Below are 16,026 nucleotides of genomic sequence, written 5' to 3'. Positions count from 1 at the left end.
CGTTCAAACCCCCTGGGTGGGGTGGGATGCTACGACCCCCGAGCCGCTAGGGGGAGCCCGAGCGCTGGGCAGGGCCGCGGGCTCCGTCCCACCCAGGCGGGCACGCATGCGCATGCCCGCCGGGGTGGGGCGGGGCCCGCGGCCTTGAGGTTAAAGGCCCCGGTGGAAGCGGGGCCCTACGGGTGTGTCGTCTCGTGTCGCCCCACGGGGAACAGTCTCTCCCGTGGGGTTTCCCTAGCCCACCGCTTCCCCTCACCCCACCCCGCCGGCCCAGCGGATGCTGGCGCGGTCACGGTTGCTGAGCCTCTTGCCCCAGCTCTGCGCCCTCCAGCCCAGCCTCGCCATGAGCAGCGTTACCGGTACCGTCACCATCCACCAGCCGCTCAACTACCGGGCGGGCGCCCGCGTTCAGCCCGCCGACGGCGGCCAAGCCGAGGATGTGTACGAGCCGGCCACAGGTACCGCCCCGCTGCCTGCTCGGGGTTGGGGGTTGGTTAGGCCTGCGCGGAGGCGCAGGGCTGGCGCCCGGCCCGGGAGCTGCCTCCTTGGGATTTACCTGCAAGGGCCGGGTGCCTTCGGCTTCTCCCAGCCACCCACATCGGCCTTACCGAGCAAAAGGCGTTTGATGCCGCATCTGCAGGCGTCCTGAAGTGTTTTGGTGGCTGCGTTTTGCCTCCTGCAGCACAGGCCTGTCATCAGGGTGTTTTTGGTAGAAATCAGCTCTGGCTCCCAGTCAGACATAAAATTGAGCAGTGCCAGATCTTGGTGAAGGACATGATTTAAACATTTCTAAACTTAATTATTATTTTTTTAATTGGAGATACGTAGGTTTCAGCAGAATCACTTCAAGAAAGTGTTGCACTATGCAGAGGAATGTGTAACAGAATCCTGAAGCTGGTGATAGAAGTATAACAAACTCCAGTGGGAAATGAAGGAATTTAATAACAAATGGAGCTAATCAGTAACTAGAACATGACTATGGAGAATGGCAGGTCTTTTAATTCAGACCAGCTGAATTGCAGCACCTCTCCTATAGCCAGTTACAAACCATTGATAACTATAGCATGAAGTTCTGTAGCCTGGTAGAGGTGGCTGGACTGAAGTCTTGGGGTTTGATGCAAGATAAACCATATTCTTCGGTGCCCCTTTTCTGAAGTTTATGTCTTATTTAAAATATGCCCAGGTCGAGTGATAACCAAGCTGCTCTCCTCTGGGGAGGAGGAGGTCGATCTGGCTGTGCAGAGTGCAAAGGCTGCCTTTAAAATATGGAGTCAGATGTCTGGCATGGAGCGGAGCAGGGTGCTGCTGGAGGCTGCCAGAATTATTCGGGTATGTTGTGGGAGCTCGCCTCCTCATTTGGAGAGGGGTGGTTCTGTCTCTGAGCTTTCTTGTGGGCTACTGTGGTTGTTGGGGGCTTCCAGCAGGACTTCCAGAGCTCCAGGAGGAACACAGGCGTTAACACCTGCCTTTGAACAGAAGAGAGTAGATTGCCTTGGGCAGGGCTTTAGTGTCATCACTGTATTCAAGGCCAGTGTGTACCTTCTCTGCTTAATTCTGTTAGAAGACATAAAACTGAAGGCATCCAGTTGAGATCTTGCAGGGCTTGTACTTCTTTTCACGGGTCCAAAGATTAAGTTTCACTGTACGTGATTGCAAAGCTGAAACTGGCACATTTTTGAACTTTTGACTTGTTGGACACTATTGTCACATGATTGGAGTGTGTCTTGTTTTAACAATAAAAAAAAGGTAGGAATGATGTTTTTTATCTTAGGTGCCAGATCATACACATGGGAGAGAGAGGATACAAATAAACTAGCTTTATGATGAACTGCATTGTGAGATAAGATGTTCTTGGACATTGAAGTTAATCCCCATGGAAGCACAGACCTGTAACAAACCAGACCTTCTTTCCCCAGTGCGTATATGTGATGAGAAAACTATTTTCTTTCTGCCAGATTTCTGCTTTTGCCAGATTCTGCAGCAGGGTAATATTTCTGCCTGGGAGATCATCTGTTAAGGGATGTTTCCCAGCTACGTTGCTTTGTCTATCCTTCCCTAAGTCATCTGGATCCATTTTGAATTTTCTGTTTGCAGTTCCTCCCATTTTAGTTTGGTGAATTCTAATCATTGTTTGCCATCTGGCTTCTAAGTTCAGGTTTGTTCATCTTTTGGATAAACAGGGATGTTAAGCAAGACTGGACTAGCAGTGAACCCCAGCAGCTGTCTGACATTCCCATGGGATCAGTCACCACTGGGCAAGTGAAAATTAGCAATTGGGACTGTGCCTTTTAGAGATGACAGCCTCTCATGGCAGAGCCTGGCTTGCTGATGGCACAGGCAGAGCCTCATTTGGGACTTGCGTGCTTGAGAAGCAGCTGTCTCCTTGTGAGTTCTACTGTGGGCTTCTCTAACATGGTGTCACTGTCCTGTGCCTCTCACAGGAGCAAAGAGAAGAAATTGCAACCCTGGAAACTATCAACAATGGTAAATCCATCTTTGAAGCCAGAGTGGACATTGACATATCCTGGCAGTGCCTGGAGTATTACGCAGGACTGGCAGGATCTCTAGCTGGTGAGAACGTTACTGGAGTTTGCTCTTTGCTCTCTGTCCTGCCACTTGTGTTACCTGGTAACTTCCATGGCACAAGATTGTCTTTGCTGTTGATTTCTCCAAGAGACGAACTAGTTGTTTTTCTGAAAATCTTGGAAGGATTTTCAGAGATCTCTACCTAATACTGCCATGCTCTGTGTTGTTCCCAGTCAAAGTGGGATCTTGCCCCTGAGGCTCTAATAAGACAGGAAGGGGCTTTGCTCTACCTTCTGGCTGCTTTTTTTTTTCTTCACAGGTGAACACATCCAGCTTCCCGGGGGATCCTTTGGGTACACTCGAAGAGAGCCCCTTGGGGTGTGTGCTGGGATTGGAGCCTGGAATTACCCTTTCCAGGTTGCCTGCTGGAAGGCTGCCCCAGCCTTGGCTTGTGGTAATGGAGACCCTCTGCCTGTGCAACCTTCTTTTTAAAGCCAAACGATCCTGAGTGGGTGAAGTGATTTGGAGAATAAAGCCTAGTATTACTTTGAAGGAGGTGCTGAAGAATCAGCAGGACCTTCAGGCTGTTACTCTGGTGGGAAGGGAGAGGAAATGGAAGTGGGAACATAGCAGATGTGAAAGGGGCAGGGAAAAGGCTGATTGCTTGGCTTTTTCCCAGATGAGGAAGGTCTCTGGAAATGTCTGCAGTGCAGGACCAGCAGCCCAGCTCCCCCAGCCCTTCTCAGCAGGAAGGTGTAGTTCCTCCCTTTCCCCAGTTGCAAAATTCAGCTGAAACTGTTTCGTCCTCTCTTGAGGGGATCTTCTAGGATCTGTTGAGACAAACTCATTGTGTGGGGTGGGTTTTTTTTCGTGTTTTTTTTTTTTGTTGTTGTTGTTGTTGTTCTTCTCTCTAAAGCAGTTTGGCTGTTAACCCCACCTTGCCTCTGTCTGGATTCCCCTAGGCAATGCAATGGTCTTCAAGCCCTCGCCCTTCACCCCCCTTACGGTGGTGAGGTTGGCAGAGATCTTCACAGAGGCCGGTGTGCCCAAGGGGCTCTTCAACGTGGTGCAGGGTGGAGCAGCCACAGGCCAGTTCCTCTGTCATCACCCAGATGTGGCCAAAATCTCTTTCACTGGCAGTGTGCCAACTGGCATCAAGGTAAAGGCACCTTCGCACTCAAGGACACAAGGGGTCTGTAGTGCCAGCCTTCCAGCTGTGCTGTGGATGTCAATACCTCCTTGAGCTTTTGTGCATGAGGCTTGTAAAGATAGAGTGCAAGTCAGCATTTTTGGGTCTGAGCAAGGAGCTTGTGCATGTAGGGTTACACTGGGGCTCCAGTTGGCCTGCTGGGTACAGGCTCAGGCACTGGGTCCTTTTGGGGGAGCCCCTTGGTCATCTTCACTTGTTTAGCCCTGATTGCAGTGAATTGTTTGATCTGCTAAAGTGGGGTATCTGTATGTGGAGGAGGGTACGTAAAGCAGAGAAGCACCAGGAAAACGTGTGAGTGTTTCTGGCAGTAATAGTTCAGTTTAGCAGCATACAACCTGTTTTTAAGCAGCAGGTTAGTTTTTGTGAATTTCTTGCCCTCAATTTATTCTTCAGAAAATGAGAAGTCTCTAAAAGGGCTTTTAAAAATAAATTCTGATTTGAAAGAGGGGAAATAGTGCTCTTTGAACTCTCCTTACATGTGTGTACTTGTGGGGTGCATTGACACAAGACACAGTTACAGCTGTCGTCTGGGCTTATGCTGAGCACGAGACTTCCTGCAAATGACTCCTCAGGTTTTGTTGTTTTTATTTTTAAGAAATCAAACCCCAGACCCTCTGAGACTGTCCCCAGCTTGCCCTTCACACTGCTTATGTTGTGGGTGAAGGGCCCTGCAGAAGCTCTCCCTTTGAGGGTCTCTTACCTCCTTCCACCAGCCTCCTCTTTGCCAGTGGGTCACTTGTCCCTTCTGTCCTTTCCCCCAGATCATGGGGATGGCAGCTAAAGGGATCAAACCAGTCACCTTGGAGCTGGGGGGCAAATCCCCCCTTATCATCTTTTCAGACTGTGCCTTGGAGAACGCCGTGAACGGAGCCCTCATGGCCAACTTCCTCACGCAGGGCGAGGTTTGTATCTGCGGGGCAGGAGCAGTTCTCCCCAGTGTGGCGGGGTGTTTGAGAATTGGGCAGCTGAGCCAGCCTGTGACCTTGCATGATGAGGGGTGCCCTGAAGCTCCCATCTTGCCATGCATTTTCCTGTGCAGTGTCACCAGGGATCAGAAGATCCTAGCAAAAGCCAGTGCAGGGCATCCCAGCAGAGGGTACCTTAGCCAATGCCCTGTCCTTCCCAGAAGTGGAGCCTCTCTGACACCTGGTGCAGAGCTCGGAAGAAGCTGTGCTTGTGTCCTCTGGAGGGGCAGCAGGTTCCAGTCGTGTGCGCTGAGCCACAGCCCTATGGAGCTCTGTCCATCCCAAATTCGAGATCTTCACAGGTGCTGCAGGTTTTGTGTAATCCTGCTGACAAATTGGTTTACTGGGACTATCTCTGTGAACTGAAAACTCAGCCCGAGTTCTCTTCTGCTGGTGACTTGATGCATTTTTGCCAGCTGGTGGCATCAGTACCACTATGTCCAGCATGGACTGTTCAGTGGAGTCATGAGCAGCAGGGTAATTGAGTCTTCTTTGTTCCCAGGGACAAGTTAGTCGTTTTAGCAGCTGTGAAAGGGCCTTTCTGAGTGCCTCTGCAGCAGGACACAAGCAGGGAAGGACTCTGGAGTGCTGTGTGCTGTGTGTCTTACTCTGAACAGCCTGTCCTGTATCCCAGGTGTGCTGCAATGGCACACGTGTGTTCGTGGAGAGGAAGATCCTGGATGTCTTCACGAAGGAAGTAGTGAAACGCACCCAGAAAATCAAAATTGGAGACCCGCTTCTGGAAGACACACGGATGGGAGCCCTCATCAACCGTCCCCACCTGGATCGTGTCCAGGGCTTTATCAAGCAGGCAAAGGAGCAGGTGAGATTGCGATGCTGCCTTGTGACTGCCCTGAAATGTCTTTCTCTGTTGTTCAACACGAGACTGGCAGCTGCTTTCCTGCCCCACATCTTCCCAGTTAAGCTGTTTTTTTGTTATGGTTGAATAATTTGATAGGTGTCTTGGGCTGCTGAATTAAAAGTAGCCCACTGCACATCTCTGAATCAGCAGCAAAGGTGACATATCGTGATGTTGCCAAGTCTTAGAGGTTGTGAGATACCCAGCATGGCAGCATGTAAAATGGGATAATCCACAATGTTCGGGCTGGTTCTAAGTTGTGGTGACACCTTGTGTACTTTGCTGTTGTCTCATTTGGGTTCCAGTTTTGTTGGTTGAAGAAGGAGCTTCCTAAGGATCAAAGGCCAAATTTACAGGCTGTTGGAAACAGTCTCTCTAAGAGCAGTAAGATCTACCCAGGCTTTTTCATTTTTTTTTCTCCAGGTTTTATTATAAAGTGTAGAGATGCTTTAAATGTCAGTGCTAGGTATATGAGTAGATGTAACCAGCTTGAGGATGGCATGGAGAAGGGGATCTATGAGTGAAAGCCAGGAGAGGTAGACAAGGATTTGGAAACGGATGTGGGGTATGAGAGGAGAAATCCCCATCTCTGAAGTTGGGTGTTTGATAGAGGTAGGTGCTTCTTGACAGGTGGTGTGCTAAGGGATTGATTGATTTGCTAATGAGGCAATTCACACCGTGTGAAGATGTGGAAGTTAATGGGTTACCACCTGAGCATCTGCTCCTGGTTGTAGGTGCTTCCCATCAACCTACAGTGGCTCCTGTGGCAGTGGCACCCCAAACAGCATTGCTTGGACTTAGGTCTCGCCCCTTGACCCTGATCTGTCAGTGATGCTGTGTCAGCAGTCCTGTCCTGGAGAGGCTCCAGGGAGAGCGTGGGCACGGTTTGTCCGATAGGCCTGTAAATCCATCGGGGAATATTGGCCAGCTGGAGTCGTGGCAGCTGGGCAGGATGCCCCTGGACGTGCCTGCATACTTTCTGCCTGGCTCTTTTTCAGGGAGCAGAGGTGCTGTGTGGTGGGGACCTGTATGTGCCAGATGACCCTAAGCTGAAGAATGGCTATTACATGCAACCCTGTGTGTTAGGTATGATCCTTCTTATTCACGGTACTGTGGCCTGTGTGGATGTTACTGAGTCTCGTCTAGAGAAAGCTGTGTTCAGAGTAACCTGTCTCTGTACGTCCAGAGTGTGGACAGGCACTCATACGTGTGTACTTGGGAGCTGAGGCACCCAAGAACCACATCCAGAGAAATCTCTGCTGTTGGAAGGTCTGACAGGGCACGTACAGTTTGTGCCTTGGCTGTCTTAAGATGCAGGATGGGACTTGTTGCTCTGCTAGCCAAGCCAGGCGGGCTGTGCGGTGCTGAGTGCTGTCCAAAGGCTGTGTGGGTTGCTGAATGCCCAGGCTGTGCTGCTGGCTCTTCCTCCTGAAGCACATATGCTCTGCCTTGCTTCCAGGGAACTGCACGGATGACATGACCTGTGTGAAGGAAGAGATCTTTGGGCCTGTCATGTCCATTCTGCCATTTGACACGGAGGAGGAGGTTGTGGAGAGAGCCAACAACACCAAATTTGGCCTGGCAGGTGGTGTCTTCACCAGGTATAATTGAGTAGTGTGGCTGGTGTGGAAGTGGTCTAGGAAGGGGAGGAGAAAGGAAATACTGCAGCATCTTGATGCTCCTCTTGCAGTGCCTGGCTTGGGCATGGATATCGTCTCCCAGAAAAGTTGAAGCAAGGTATTGCCAATAGGGAACGTTGTAAATGACTGCACATCTCCTCCCAGTTTTTCCTAAAGGGTTAAGTGGGCCCAGCTCTCCTTCAGACTCCTTCCAGCCTGTGCTTGGCCTGCTGCCTGCCTTCCTGCATCTCTGGGAGACGTGCACCAGGAGCCTGCCACGCTGCTGAAAGCGCACAAAGATGGCTGCTGGCCGCTTGCCATAGCTGCTTTAGCGGTGTCATTGTCCTGCCCTCTCAAATCAAATGCAGTTTTGAGTGTCCTTGTGAAAAGGTGCTGTATCCTTCAATCAGGCAGAGAGAGCAGGGCAGGTTGGGCTCCAAACACTGCTGTGACCTGCTGGCCTTTCTCTATGGGATGTCAGGTGGCAGAGGAGGAGGTGATGAATGGGAAGGGATCCAGCTGATTGCCCTTTTCCTGCAGGGATATCCAGAAGGCTCACAGAGTAGTGGCTGCTCTCAAGGCTGGGATGTGCTTCATTAACAATTACAACATCAGCCCTGTGGAGCTGCCTTTTGGAGGATACAAGGCATCAGGTGAGCTCTGTTTGACCTTCCCTGGTATGACTACATGGTGGTTACAGGGGGTATGAGGGGCACCTGGCACTGCTTGGAGCTGTGTTCTCACTTCTGGCTTGTCCCTGCAGGATTTGGCAGAGAGAATGGGCGGGCAGCCATGGAGTACTACTCACAGCTGAAGACTGTCTGTGTGGAGATGGGTGACGTGGAGTCTGTGTTTTAGTAGCTCTGGAGCCTGCTCAAGGGAGCATCAGCCAGTTCTAGCCTGTCAGCTAGAGATGTGGATTTTTTACACAGCAATAAAGTGCTCTAAAATTGTAAGTGCTTGGGGGGGGATCATGCTGGAGCAGCATTTGGCCATCCTGCTCCTTCAAGGGGGAACGTATACACAGGGCTCAGCCTGGGGGCCTGCTCTGTCCTGTCTGGTGGAGGATGGGAACCTCAGAGTAGGAAGCAGCACTACAGCTTTCAGCAGCAGCTTGTGGATGTTTGGCACCACTGGAAGTTTGTGTGCCTTGAACCCCATTGCCTTCCACCCTCAGTCAACTTTGATTTTGGCTTCTTAACAAGTATGACCCTACTCAGTGCACATATGATATCTTGGACAGATCAGCATCATGTAGCTATAGGCTCTGTCTGTTCTCCCAACTATGTAAAAGCCTTAAGGGTAGGGTTGTTTGTTCCCTCTAGCCCCCTTGTAAACACAAGTTTTGTTTTTTCTATCTGTACCTTGCTTCAAAAGTGGGACAAAATACTGTGAGAGTGGTTAGCTTATGCTGCCTGGGACCAGGATGGCCTTGAGAATTGTCTCCACACACTGAATATGGAGCAGAACCAGAGTGGTAGCAAGCATAGGATAGAGTGCTGCTGCTCTTAAACAAAAGCTATTTGACTTCCTTCCTATAGACCTACTGTTCCTTTTAAACATGATGAAACAACAACTTTAAATGTTTGTCTACATCTCTTTTTAGCAATCAAATAAACATTAACTCTGGAATATCTTATTGCAGAGTGACATGAATTGAGGGGTCCAGAAATAGGGCTGCTGCCATACGGGTTAAACAGGTTGCAAGATGGCTTTTTGGTCACTAAAATCATAAAAACTAGGACATTGCTGCTTGACAGACAGATTGCTGTAGTCTTACAAAACCAGAGTTGTCTAGCATTCTGCAAAACTGCTTAAGAAAGCCCTCTATAACTTCAGAATGAAAATACAGAATTGACAACTTCATTTTATTGAATGAGGAGAAAAGAAAAAAAAGGAAATGAAATATTCAGAAAGAAAACAAAAATCCCTTTAGTTTCCCAGGCAGCCATGGTGCTGGTTCAGTTAGTCCTGGCAGAGCCAGCCGAGGTGCTGGCAGGCTGAACACACACCTGTGCCCACCAGCCCAATGAGTGCAACTGAACCAATGGTCCCTCTCCTTCGGTTTTTTGGATCTGGAAAAAAGACATGTTTTGTAGTTCAGCAGCCCATCACTGAAAGATGAGCCCATCCCAGAAATTAAAGACAGAGCAGGAATTAGAGATTAATCTCAAGGCAAAACAGCAGGCACCGGCTCAGGCCATGTACTACCCTCAGTCTGTGCTATTATTAGACTAGTTCTCTTCCTTAGAGCAGGAGAAGCATACTGCAGTTACCACTGTGGCCTGGCACCCTTCTCTCCACACCCTGAGTGGAAGCTTTATGCTACCTCCTTGGTGGGAGCTGGAGGAAAGAGCCCTGAGGCCACTGTAGGAGACTTGTGTTTTCAAGCACCTTCCTGTGCTGCAGGGTAAAGACTTACCTCCCGTATAGTAGCCGTAGGCATAAAGGATTCTCCCCAGGATCCAGGCGATGCCAAGCCCTGTGGCAGCCCGCTAGAGAGAAACAATAAGCATTAAAGGTTTTGGAGACTTGCCACTTGCATGTGCTTAGCTGTTAACAGCAGCCCTGCTTCAGAGAAGTGAGCACCCATGCTAGCATGGGTCCTGACCTTGCTGGGGCAACTGAGTGTCAGCCTGGGGGAGGTGGGTGGCTGATGGACGTGCCAGGTGCACGGTGTGTAGGAGGAGTCACTTTCATGGGGAGGAAGCATGTGATCTGCTGTAGAGCCTTCCTCTTCTGCAGCACAACTCTTCTCAAGCAAGAAATGGTTAAGTCATGCAGGTAGGAGGTATAGAATCTCATTTCACCGCTGTCTAGTTGGTGAGCTAGACCAGTGCCAGGATTTCGGAGGATGAAAAATTCCACATTGAAGTTAGAGCTTGCTGCAACGTGGCTCCAGTTTGCCAGATTTGCCTATGTTGCTTCCTCCCCTCTTCGAAAAGGAATATTCAAGAAGGACCCAATTTGTCTATTGGTGGCAAAAAGCGAACTACTGCTATTGGCCTCTCCCACATGCCTGCCTCCTCATGAGTCATCTAATCTTTTAATTAAAAATAATCCAGGCTTCTTTGGATCCTTTGCACACACCTCCTTGGGTGGTGGAAGCGAGTGGGAAGCTCACCATCTTCCCCATCTATTCTCATCAGATAAACTCTTCATGAAGGTGCGCTTAGAAGGGGGGGAAGGGCTCCTGTCCTACTCCCAGCCAGCTGCTGAGCAGCACTGTTGTAAGCCCAGCAGGACCCTGTGGGACTTGAAAGAACCTGCAGGGTCAGAGGGACCCTCCCCACTTGCAGATTGGAGGCTGCAAATGCTTCAGGTTGTCTGACCAGGCACCCTTAGGAGAAGGGAAGGGGTCTAAAGCTGAAGCAGCAGTAATGAGTTTATTAAATACTTGTGATTCCCCTGCACAAAACCTTCTACAACTGTTTTCAGGAGGGGCACAGTTGTGAAGCGTGATGTGGCTAGTGAAGCAGCCTGCTGCCTCCCAAGGGGCTAGCTTGGCCTACTGCCCCTGCCCCCTCCCCAAGTCAGGGAGCAAGAGCAGAGTTCAGTCATGCAGGCCCACACTGTAGCGTCACTTACCGGATGGTAGAGTCCACCGGTGGCTAGAAAGAACAGGAAGGCAGGGTAAACTTCCAGCCTGAAAATAAAGTGAGGTGGTCGTGTTTGTGCTCAAGGTGCTTACAAAGAGGAAGCTCTAGAAACGCAGAAGCTGTGAGCAAACCCTGACAAGGTCTCTCTTGGGCCTGACTCTTACGAGTCTCAGTGCTTGATGCTGTGGTGACAGATGGAGGAAAGAGGGAATCTGAGCATGCACAGACTTTTAGGGACTTCCCACCATCCGTGCCTCTCTCTGAGGCCACCCACCTACTCTTTCTGTTTTGTGCCCAAAGCCATTGCTAAATACCACTTACCACCAGCTAACTCGGGGGCAGTTGTTCCTTCTAGCACCCTGCTAATGTTGCAACCTGGTCCACAGCAGCTGGGTGGACTTAGGCCCCTCCCCAGGGGAGACCTGGGCAGCACACCAGATCGCAAGCCCCCAGACAGGCGCTTCTGGAAACAAGATTTCCAGTGTCTTAAGATCCACCCATGGAGGCAAAGAACTGGGCACTGGGAAGAGGAGGCTGCTTCATAGCCTAGTCTTGTAGTTTAAGGCTTGGTAAGGAGCCAGCACAGCCTTGAAGTGTTACATGGTTGTGTGTCCTTCTCAAGCGTTGAGCCTGAACCTAAGCACTTGGCAGCAGCGAGTCTCCAGCTGTAGGCCCTGCTCTGCTGACCTGTGTGTTTTCAAGGCCTGCATTCATATGTGTTACTCACGTGTTCTGGTGTGCACGCTGGATGCAGTTGAATATATGCCCATGTTCGGGATCAGTGCTGTACATGGTTGGATACTGCCAAAAGAAAAAAAAACAGCAGCAAAACATGAGCAAGCACAGTCTGGGCTCAGGAGCCTGGTGTTTGCCAGCAGCAAGGAGCGTGCCCTGCAGCACCTCTTCCCAGGGAGCTCAGTGCTGCCCGAGTGATTGCAAGACTGATTTGTATTGGCAAGTTGGAGCCCATCTCCTGCCCTGTGGCCCACAAATGCTTTGTTGAAATTGCTGCTTGCCCCAGGCCCCTTCCTGAACTCCCTGAGCAATCTGACTGTCCCCCGGAGCTGGGGACAGAAGATAGCCAGGCACTGGGTGACCTTCCTGTTTAAATCCTACCTCTTGGGAAGGGAGAGCAAGGCAACATTACCAAGGATCCCACGTCTCCTCCAGGGAGCTAGCAGCAGCCTGTCCCCCAGGAACAGCGTGGGAGGCCAGTGCCTGTCTCCCCACCACAGAGCTGAGCAGCCAGCCAGAGCCGCTGCTAGGCCTCAAGAGGCTTCTCCGAGTCTGAAATCCAGCACTGGGCACACCACAGGCGGGGGGTGTGTTTGCTGTAATCCTGACTTCATGCAGCAGGAGTGGGGTCACCCCAAGAGGCACCCGGGGGCTGCAGCACACCCCCACGGCTGTCCTTGCACCCACCCCTGCCTGTCAGGTCCCCGAGTGACATGGGGAAAGGGCAAAGGAGTGTTTGTGCTCTGAGCCGAGCAGCACAGCCGCCTCTTGTGTGCCATCGCCATGACTCACCTACAGGACGCCGCCTTCCCCTGCCCTGCCTAGTCCAAAGGCTCCTCAATGGATGCTGAGGGAAGGTCACTCTGGGGTAACTAGTGATAGGGCTCACATGCTCCCCCTGAGTCTAAGAAACCCTCCATTTTTCTTTTTGTTCTACTACAGCCCCTTTGTCCACAGTGCTGCATCAGTCACCTTTGCAGGGAAAAAGGGCTGGGCAGTTTCTTGCTCATCACTGTTTCCAAGCTCAAAGCCTTGTGCTTTCACTGTCTCAGCTTGTTGGCAAGCGCCTCATGTCCCAAATGAGCTCTGCCGAGCTGTCTGCTCCATTCTGGAGAGCCAGAACAGCAGCTCCATCCTTTGTGCATCTGTGTGGTGGGGCAGGAAATCTCACCAAGTCACCCCAAAATAAGCAAGGTGTCACCTAGCTTGTCTGCAGCATCCCCCGCAGACCATCTCCAACCTTTTCATTCCCTCAGCCTCAGCACTCACCTCCACACGGTACTTCTTGCGGGCCTTGGCCACTTTCACTGCGAGGTGCGTGACCAAGATGAAGCTGGCAGCCCCCGTCAGGATGACATAGCCATACTCCTTTGAGAGAACAGCCATCTTGGTGCTGTCAGAGAAAGAGAGCCCATTACTATTTTGGGGTGTGACTGGGTAAAGAGCAGCTTGCTACTTGCAGATAGGTGTGCGTGGAAGAGTTGCTGAGCATGGACCCAAGACCTCCCAGCACAGGGACTGGCTGAAGGGAGAAATGCTGAGTTGGGGAATTTTCACCTCTTGGCACCTGCTGGGTATTGAGCAGCACAAACCAAGGGCACTCTGCTCAGTTCTTGTCAAGTAAGCCTTAAAATCACCTACATGTTGGTGGGAGGTGGTGGCTGGAGGACCCTAGTCCAGCCTCTGTCTCAGAGCAGGACTAAAGCCAATGGTAGGTCCCAGCGTCTCTGGCTGTGGCTGGCTGAGCCCCGCAGCCTCACCGACACAGGGCTGTGTCTGCAGGGATGCTCCACAGGGCTGGATGGAAACTGATTGTTCATGGCCACTTCCAACACCAGAACTAGGGGCCACCAAATGAAGTCAGATTGGAAAGAAAGCAAAAGGTGTTTTTTCTGCAGTGGGGAACGGACCCGTGGAACTCCCTGCCGAGGGGCGTTGCAAATGCAGGCAGTTTTTGGAAATTTGGGGGGAAACTGGGCAAATTCTGGGAATAAGAGGCAAGTTGGAAATTGTAATACAGACAAACACAAACTGGCTCAGATATCCCCTGAGCTGAAAGGAGTCGGGCCACGTGAATGGTTAGTCTGTACCACTAAGGTCATCCTTACATAAAATAATAATAAAACCCACCACAATAGCAGTAATAACTGAACCTTTTCAGTAAAGAGGCACTGGCCAGATGAGTGATGCTCACCGCCACAGCTTCAAGGAACCCTCTTGGAGTCACAAGTCAGTCAACAGCCCCCAGCAACGTGCAGCTCCTGGTGTTTACCAAACACCTGCACAAGCAAGCCTGCTGGCCAGGAGACACCAAGGCCCATGTGGTTTGCATTTAACAGTTCTGCGCCTCCTCACACAGGCCTGAGATGGTAGCAGCAGCCTTCACCATGTTGTCCTGCAGCACGGCCGCATCGCACACGTCTCCCTCTTTCCTGCTTCCCGTCTGCTGGACATGCCATCAGCCTGCACTGCTGAGAGCTACCCAGCACCCTCCCTGGCTGCAAGTGAGCACAAGGGCCCTTCCCCATAACCATCTGGCATGGTTGTTCTTGCACAATCCCAAACCTCAGATGTCTGCATGACCGAAGACGGCACCGTATCATGCATCGCAGCAGAAGACAGCAGAGACCCCTCTCCAGCACTGAGGTGATTCCCTCTCCAAACCAAACCCTGCCAGGCCCTATCTCCATCTGGTGCCTCCACCATGTAGGGAGGTTTTGGTGTCTCCTGCACTGCCCCACCAGCACAACCTGTCAGTGTGGGGGAAAATGGGCCACCTCAAGGAACTGCTGCAAGCAGCCCACCTACTCCAGCAGTGCCAGAACCCCTCACAAGAGATCTTCAGGGACTAGAGGTGTTTATTTCTCATTTCAAAGGGATTATTACTGACGGAGAAAGGTGAGCTCTGTCTACATGAACTTTGGTAAACAAGTATCAGTAAGAAAACCAAAAACCTAAAGTAATGCAGAAAAGTCAGCTGCACCCGCGTGTAATAGACAGTGCCTGACACACTGAAAATATAACACCCTCCCACCCAGTAGAGCAGGCTGATGGTCACATTTCCCCCTTCAAATTACAAGGTTGGTGAAGAACACACACCTGCCAGCAAAGACCAGGCATTTTAACTTCACAGCACTAAATTATAATCTCGGGTTTTATCTTGGCAGCAAAGAGCACAGCAAAGCATTAAGCCAGGTGTATTATAAAGCTACTACTCTTACACTACTGGTATAAAACTGTACCTCAGGCCTTTGCTCTAATAATCTGGAGCCATATAAAGCCCTGCAAAGTCAACAGGACTTTCAGCCCGTCTCCGCCCGCACGCCTTGTGGCTGTTTCCAGATTCTGGTGCCTTGTTTCAGCAACCTTTGTCCGCAGCTTCAAGGACTTTGCTGACAAGCACTGGCTCGGTGCACAAGGCTGAATTTCTATCTTCCTTGTAGCAATGTTTCAGGCCAGAGCCACATGAGCAAGAAATTGTGGAGCATAATGCAGCACAGACTGGGAGCTGTAGCAGCAGAGCTCGCTGGGGTGGTTTTAGTCCAGAACAGGCGTTCTTACCAAGCTTGCCCTAACACTAACAGTTATTATGAGTCAGCAAAACTGACTGCGTATCCTTGTGCAGACCCACGCGTGGATTCTGACTGGACTACCAGGCACAAAGCCAGGCCCTCTCTCCAGCCCGGAGAGCCTCCGGTCCGGCCCAGGCTCAGCCCCGGCGGCTGAGCTCCCCGCCAGCCTTGCAGGGCCCAGCTCTGCCCGAGCGGTCCGGGGTGCGGGCAGGGCCCCGCCGCGCCCCGCAGGTGCCTTCCCCCGGGGCCCACAGCCGGAGGGACAAAGGGGAAGCCAGGCCTCCGCAGGGTCACAGCGTTGCTGCCTTTTCTTTACCCTCTCCCCGACAAGCACCCCAAACATGCACGCGGAGCACTCGCTCCGTCCGGGCCATCGGCCCCGGCCCCCGCAGGGGCGAGCCGGGGGGGTCCCCGGCCCATACTCACCCTCCGGTGCGGCCCAGGATACAGCGGGACGGAGCCGGCTCTGAGCTCGGTACCGCCCGCAGGCGGGGCCCGGCGGGGCGGGGCGGGGCGGGGCGGGGCGGGGGGAGGTCGCGGTCGAGCTCCCTGGGGGCAGCTACTCGTGTTTTGGGCTGAATTTGACGGGGGTTGCCGCGGCAGTGCCGCACCCGTGTCCCCAGCACGTACATACCCTCAGCAGGCTGCGCTGCCATGTCCCCCTCAGCCGTTTTATCCGAGCAATTATACCCAAGACAAAGATTACAGTTTTGATTTTCAGCCTACAGTTTAACAGCTCCAAGGCAGTGTGGTCATTTATACCATGCTTGCTGAAATCTTCCCTTGCTTTTCCCTTTTATTTCACCAGACCCTGCTAGTATCAGATGAAGAAGCCAGTGTTTCACACATGGAGCTGCTGTTCTCAGTCAGGTAAGCAGATACTTCTCCTGGCAATTACCAGCGTTAGTGATATGAAGGATCTTATTTACATCTCTCTTTAT

General features: G+C 51.6%; 2 protein-coding genes across 2 annotated transcripts; one reads left to right on the top strand and one right to left on the bottom strand.

The window, feature by feature from the left end:
- Nucleotides 1–126: 126 nt before the first annotated feature.
- On the top strand, nt 127–8,811 carry ALDH9A1 (aldehyde dehydrogenase 9 family member A1). The gene is made up of 11 exons (XM_074906893.1): nt 127–458; nt 1,184–1,329; nt 2,442–2,571; nt 2,846–2,980; nt 3,489–3,685; nt 4,498–4,638; nt 5,336–5,524; nt 6,559–6,646; nt 7,020–7,161; nt 7,720–7,832; nt 7,943–8,811. Exons 1-11 carry the CDS (start codon nt 278–280, stop codon nt 8,035–8,037), a joined length of 1,557 nt encoding a protein of 518 aa, XP_074762994.1. The 5' UTR covers nt 127–277; the 3' UTR covers nt 8,038–8,811.
- A 222-nt stretch (nt 8,812–9,033) lies between these two features.
- On the bottom strand, nt 9,034–15,608 carry MGST3 (microsomal glutathione S-transferase 3). The gene is made up of 6 exons (XM_074906894.1): nt 15,512–15,608; nt 12,783–12,906; nt 11,506–11,579; nt 10,768–10,825; nt 9,602–9,674; nt 9,034–9,254 (listed from the first exon to the last, which is right to left on the bottom strand). Exons 2-6 carry the CDS (start codon nt 12,897–12,899, stop codon nt 9,145–9,147), a joined length of 432 nt encoding a protein of 143 aa, XP_074762995.1. The 5' UTR covers nt 12,900–12,906; nt 15,512–15,608; the 3' UTR covers nt 9,034–9,144.
- Nucleotides 15,609–16,026: the final 418 nt, after the last annotated feature.

The sequence above is a fragment of the Athene noctua genome, chromosome 5, assembly GCF_965140245.1.
Source record: "Athene noctua chromosome 5, bAthNoc1.hap1.1, whole genome shotgun sequence".
Classification (NCBI taxonomy): Eukaryota; Metazoa; Chordata; class Aves; order Strigiformes; family Strigidae; genus Athene; species Athene noctua.
Note: the sequence above shows the minus strand (reverse complement) of the source record. Positions and strands in the feature narration are given on the sequence as shown.

Bases quoted from the DNA above. Each gene is read 5' to 3' on its own strand.
- ALDH9A1 (XM_074906893.1), top strand. From the start codon at position 278: ATGCTGGCGCGGTCACGGTTGCTGAGCCTCTTGCCCCAGCTCTGCGCC. The intron at 459-1,183 runs GTACCGCCCCGC...AAATATGCCCAG, and splicing joins TGTGTACGAGCCGGCCACAG to GTCGAGTGATAACCAAGCTG. The intron at 2,981-3,488 runs GTAATGGAGACC...GGATTCCCCTAG, and splicing joins TGCCCCAGCCTTGGCTTGTG to GCAATGCAATGGTCTTCAAG.
- MGST3 (XM_074906894.1), bottom strand. From the start codon at position 12,899: ATGGCTGTTCTCTCAAAGGAGTATGGCTATGTCATCCTGACGGGGGCT. The intron at 11,580-12,782 runs GTGAGTGCTGAG...TTCTTTTGGCAG, and splicing joins GCAAGAAGTACCGTGTGGAG to TATCCAACCATGTACAGCAC. The intron at 9,255-9,601 runs GTAAGTCTTTAC...TCTTTTTTCCAG, and splicing joins CTACGGCTACTATACGGGAG to ATCCAAAAAACCGAAGGAGA.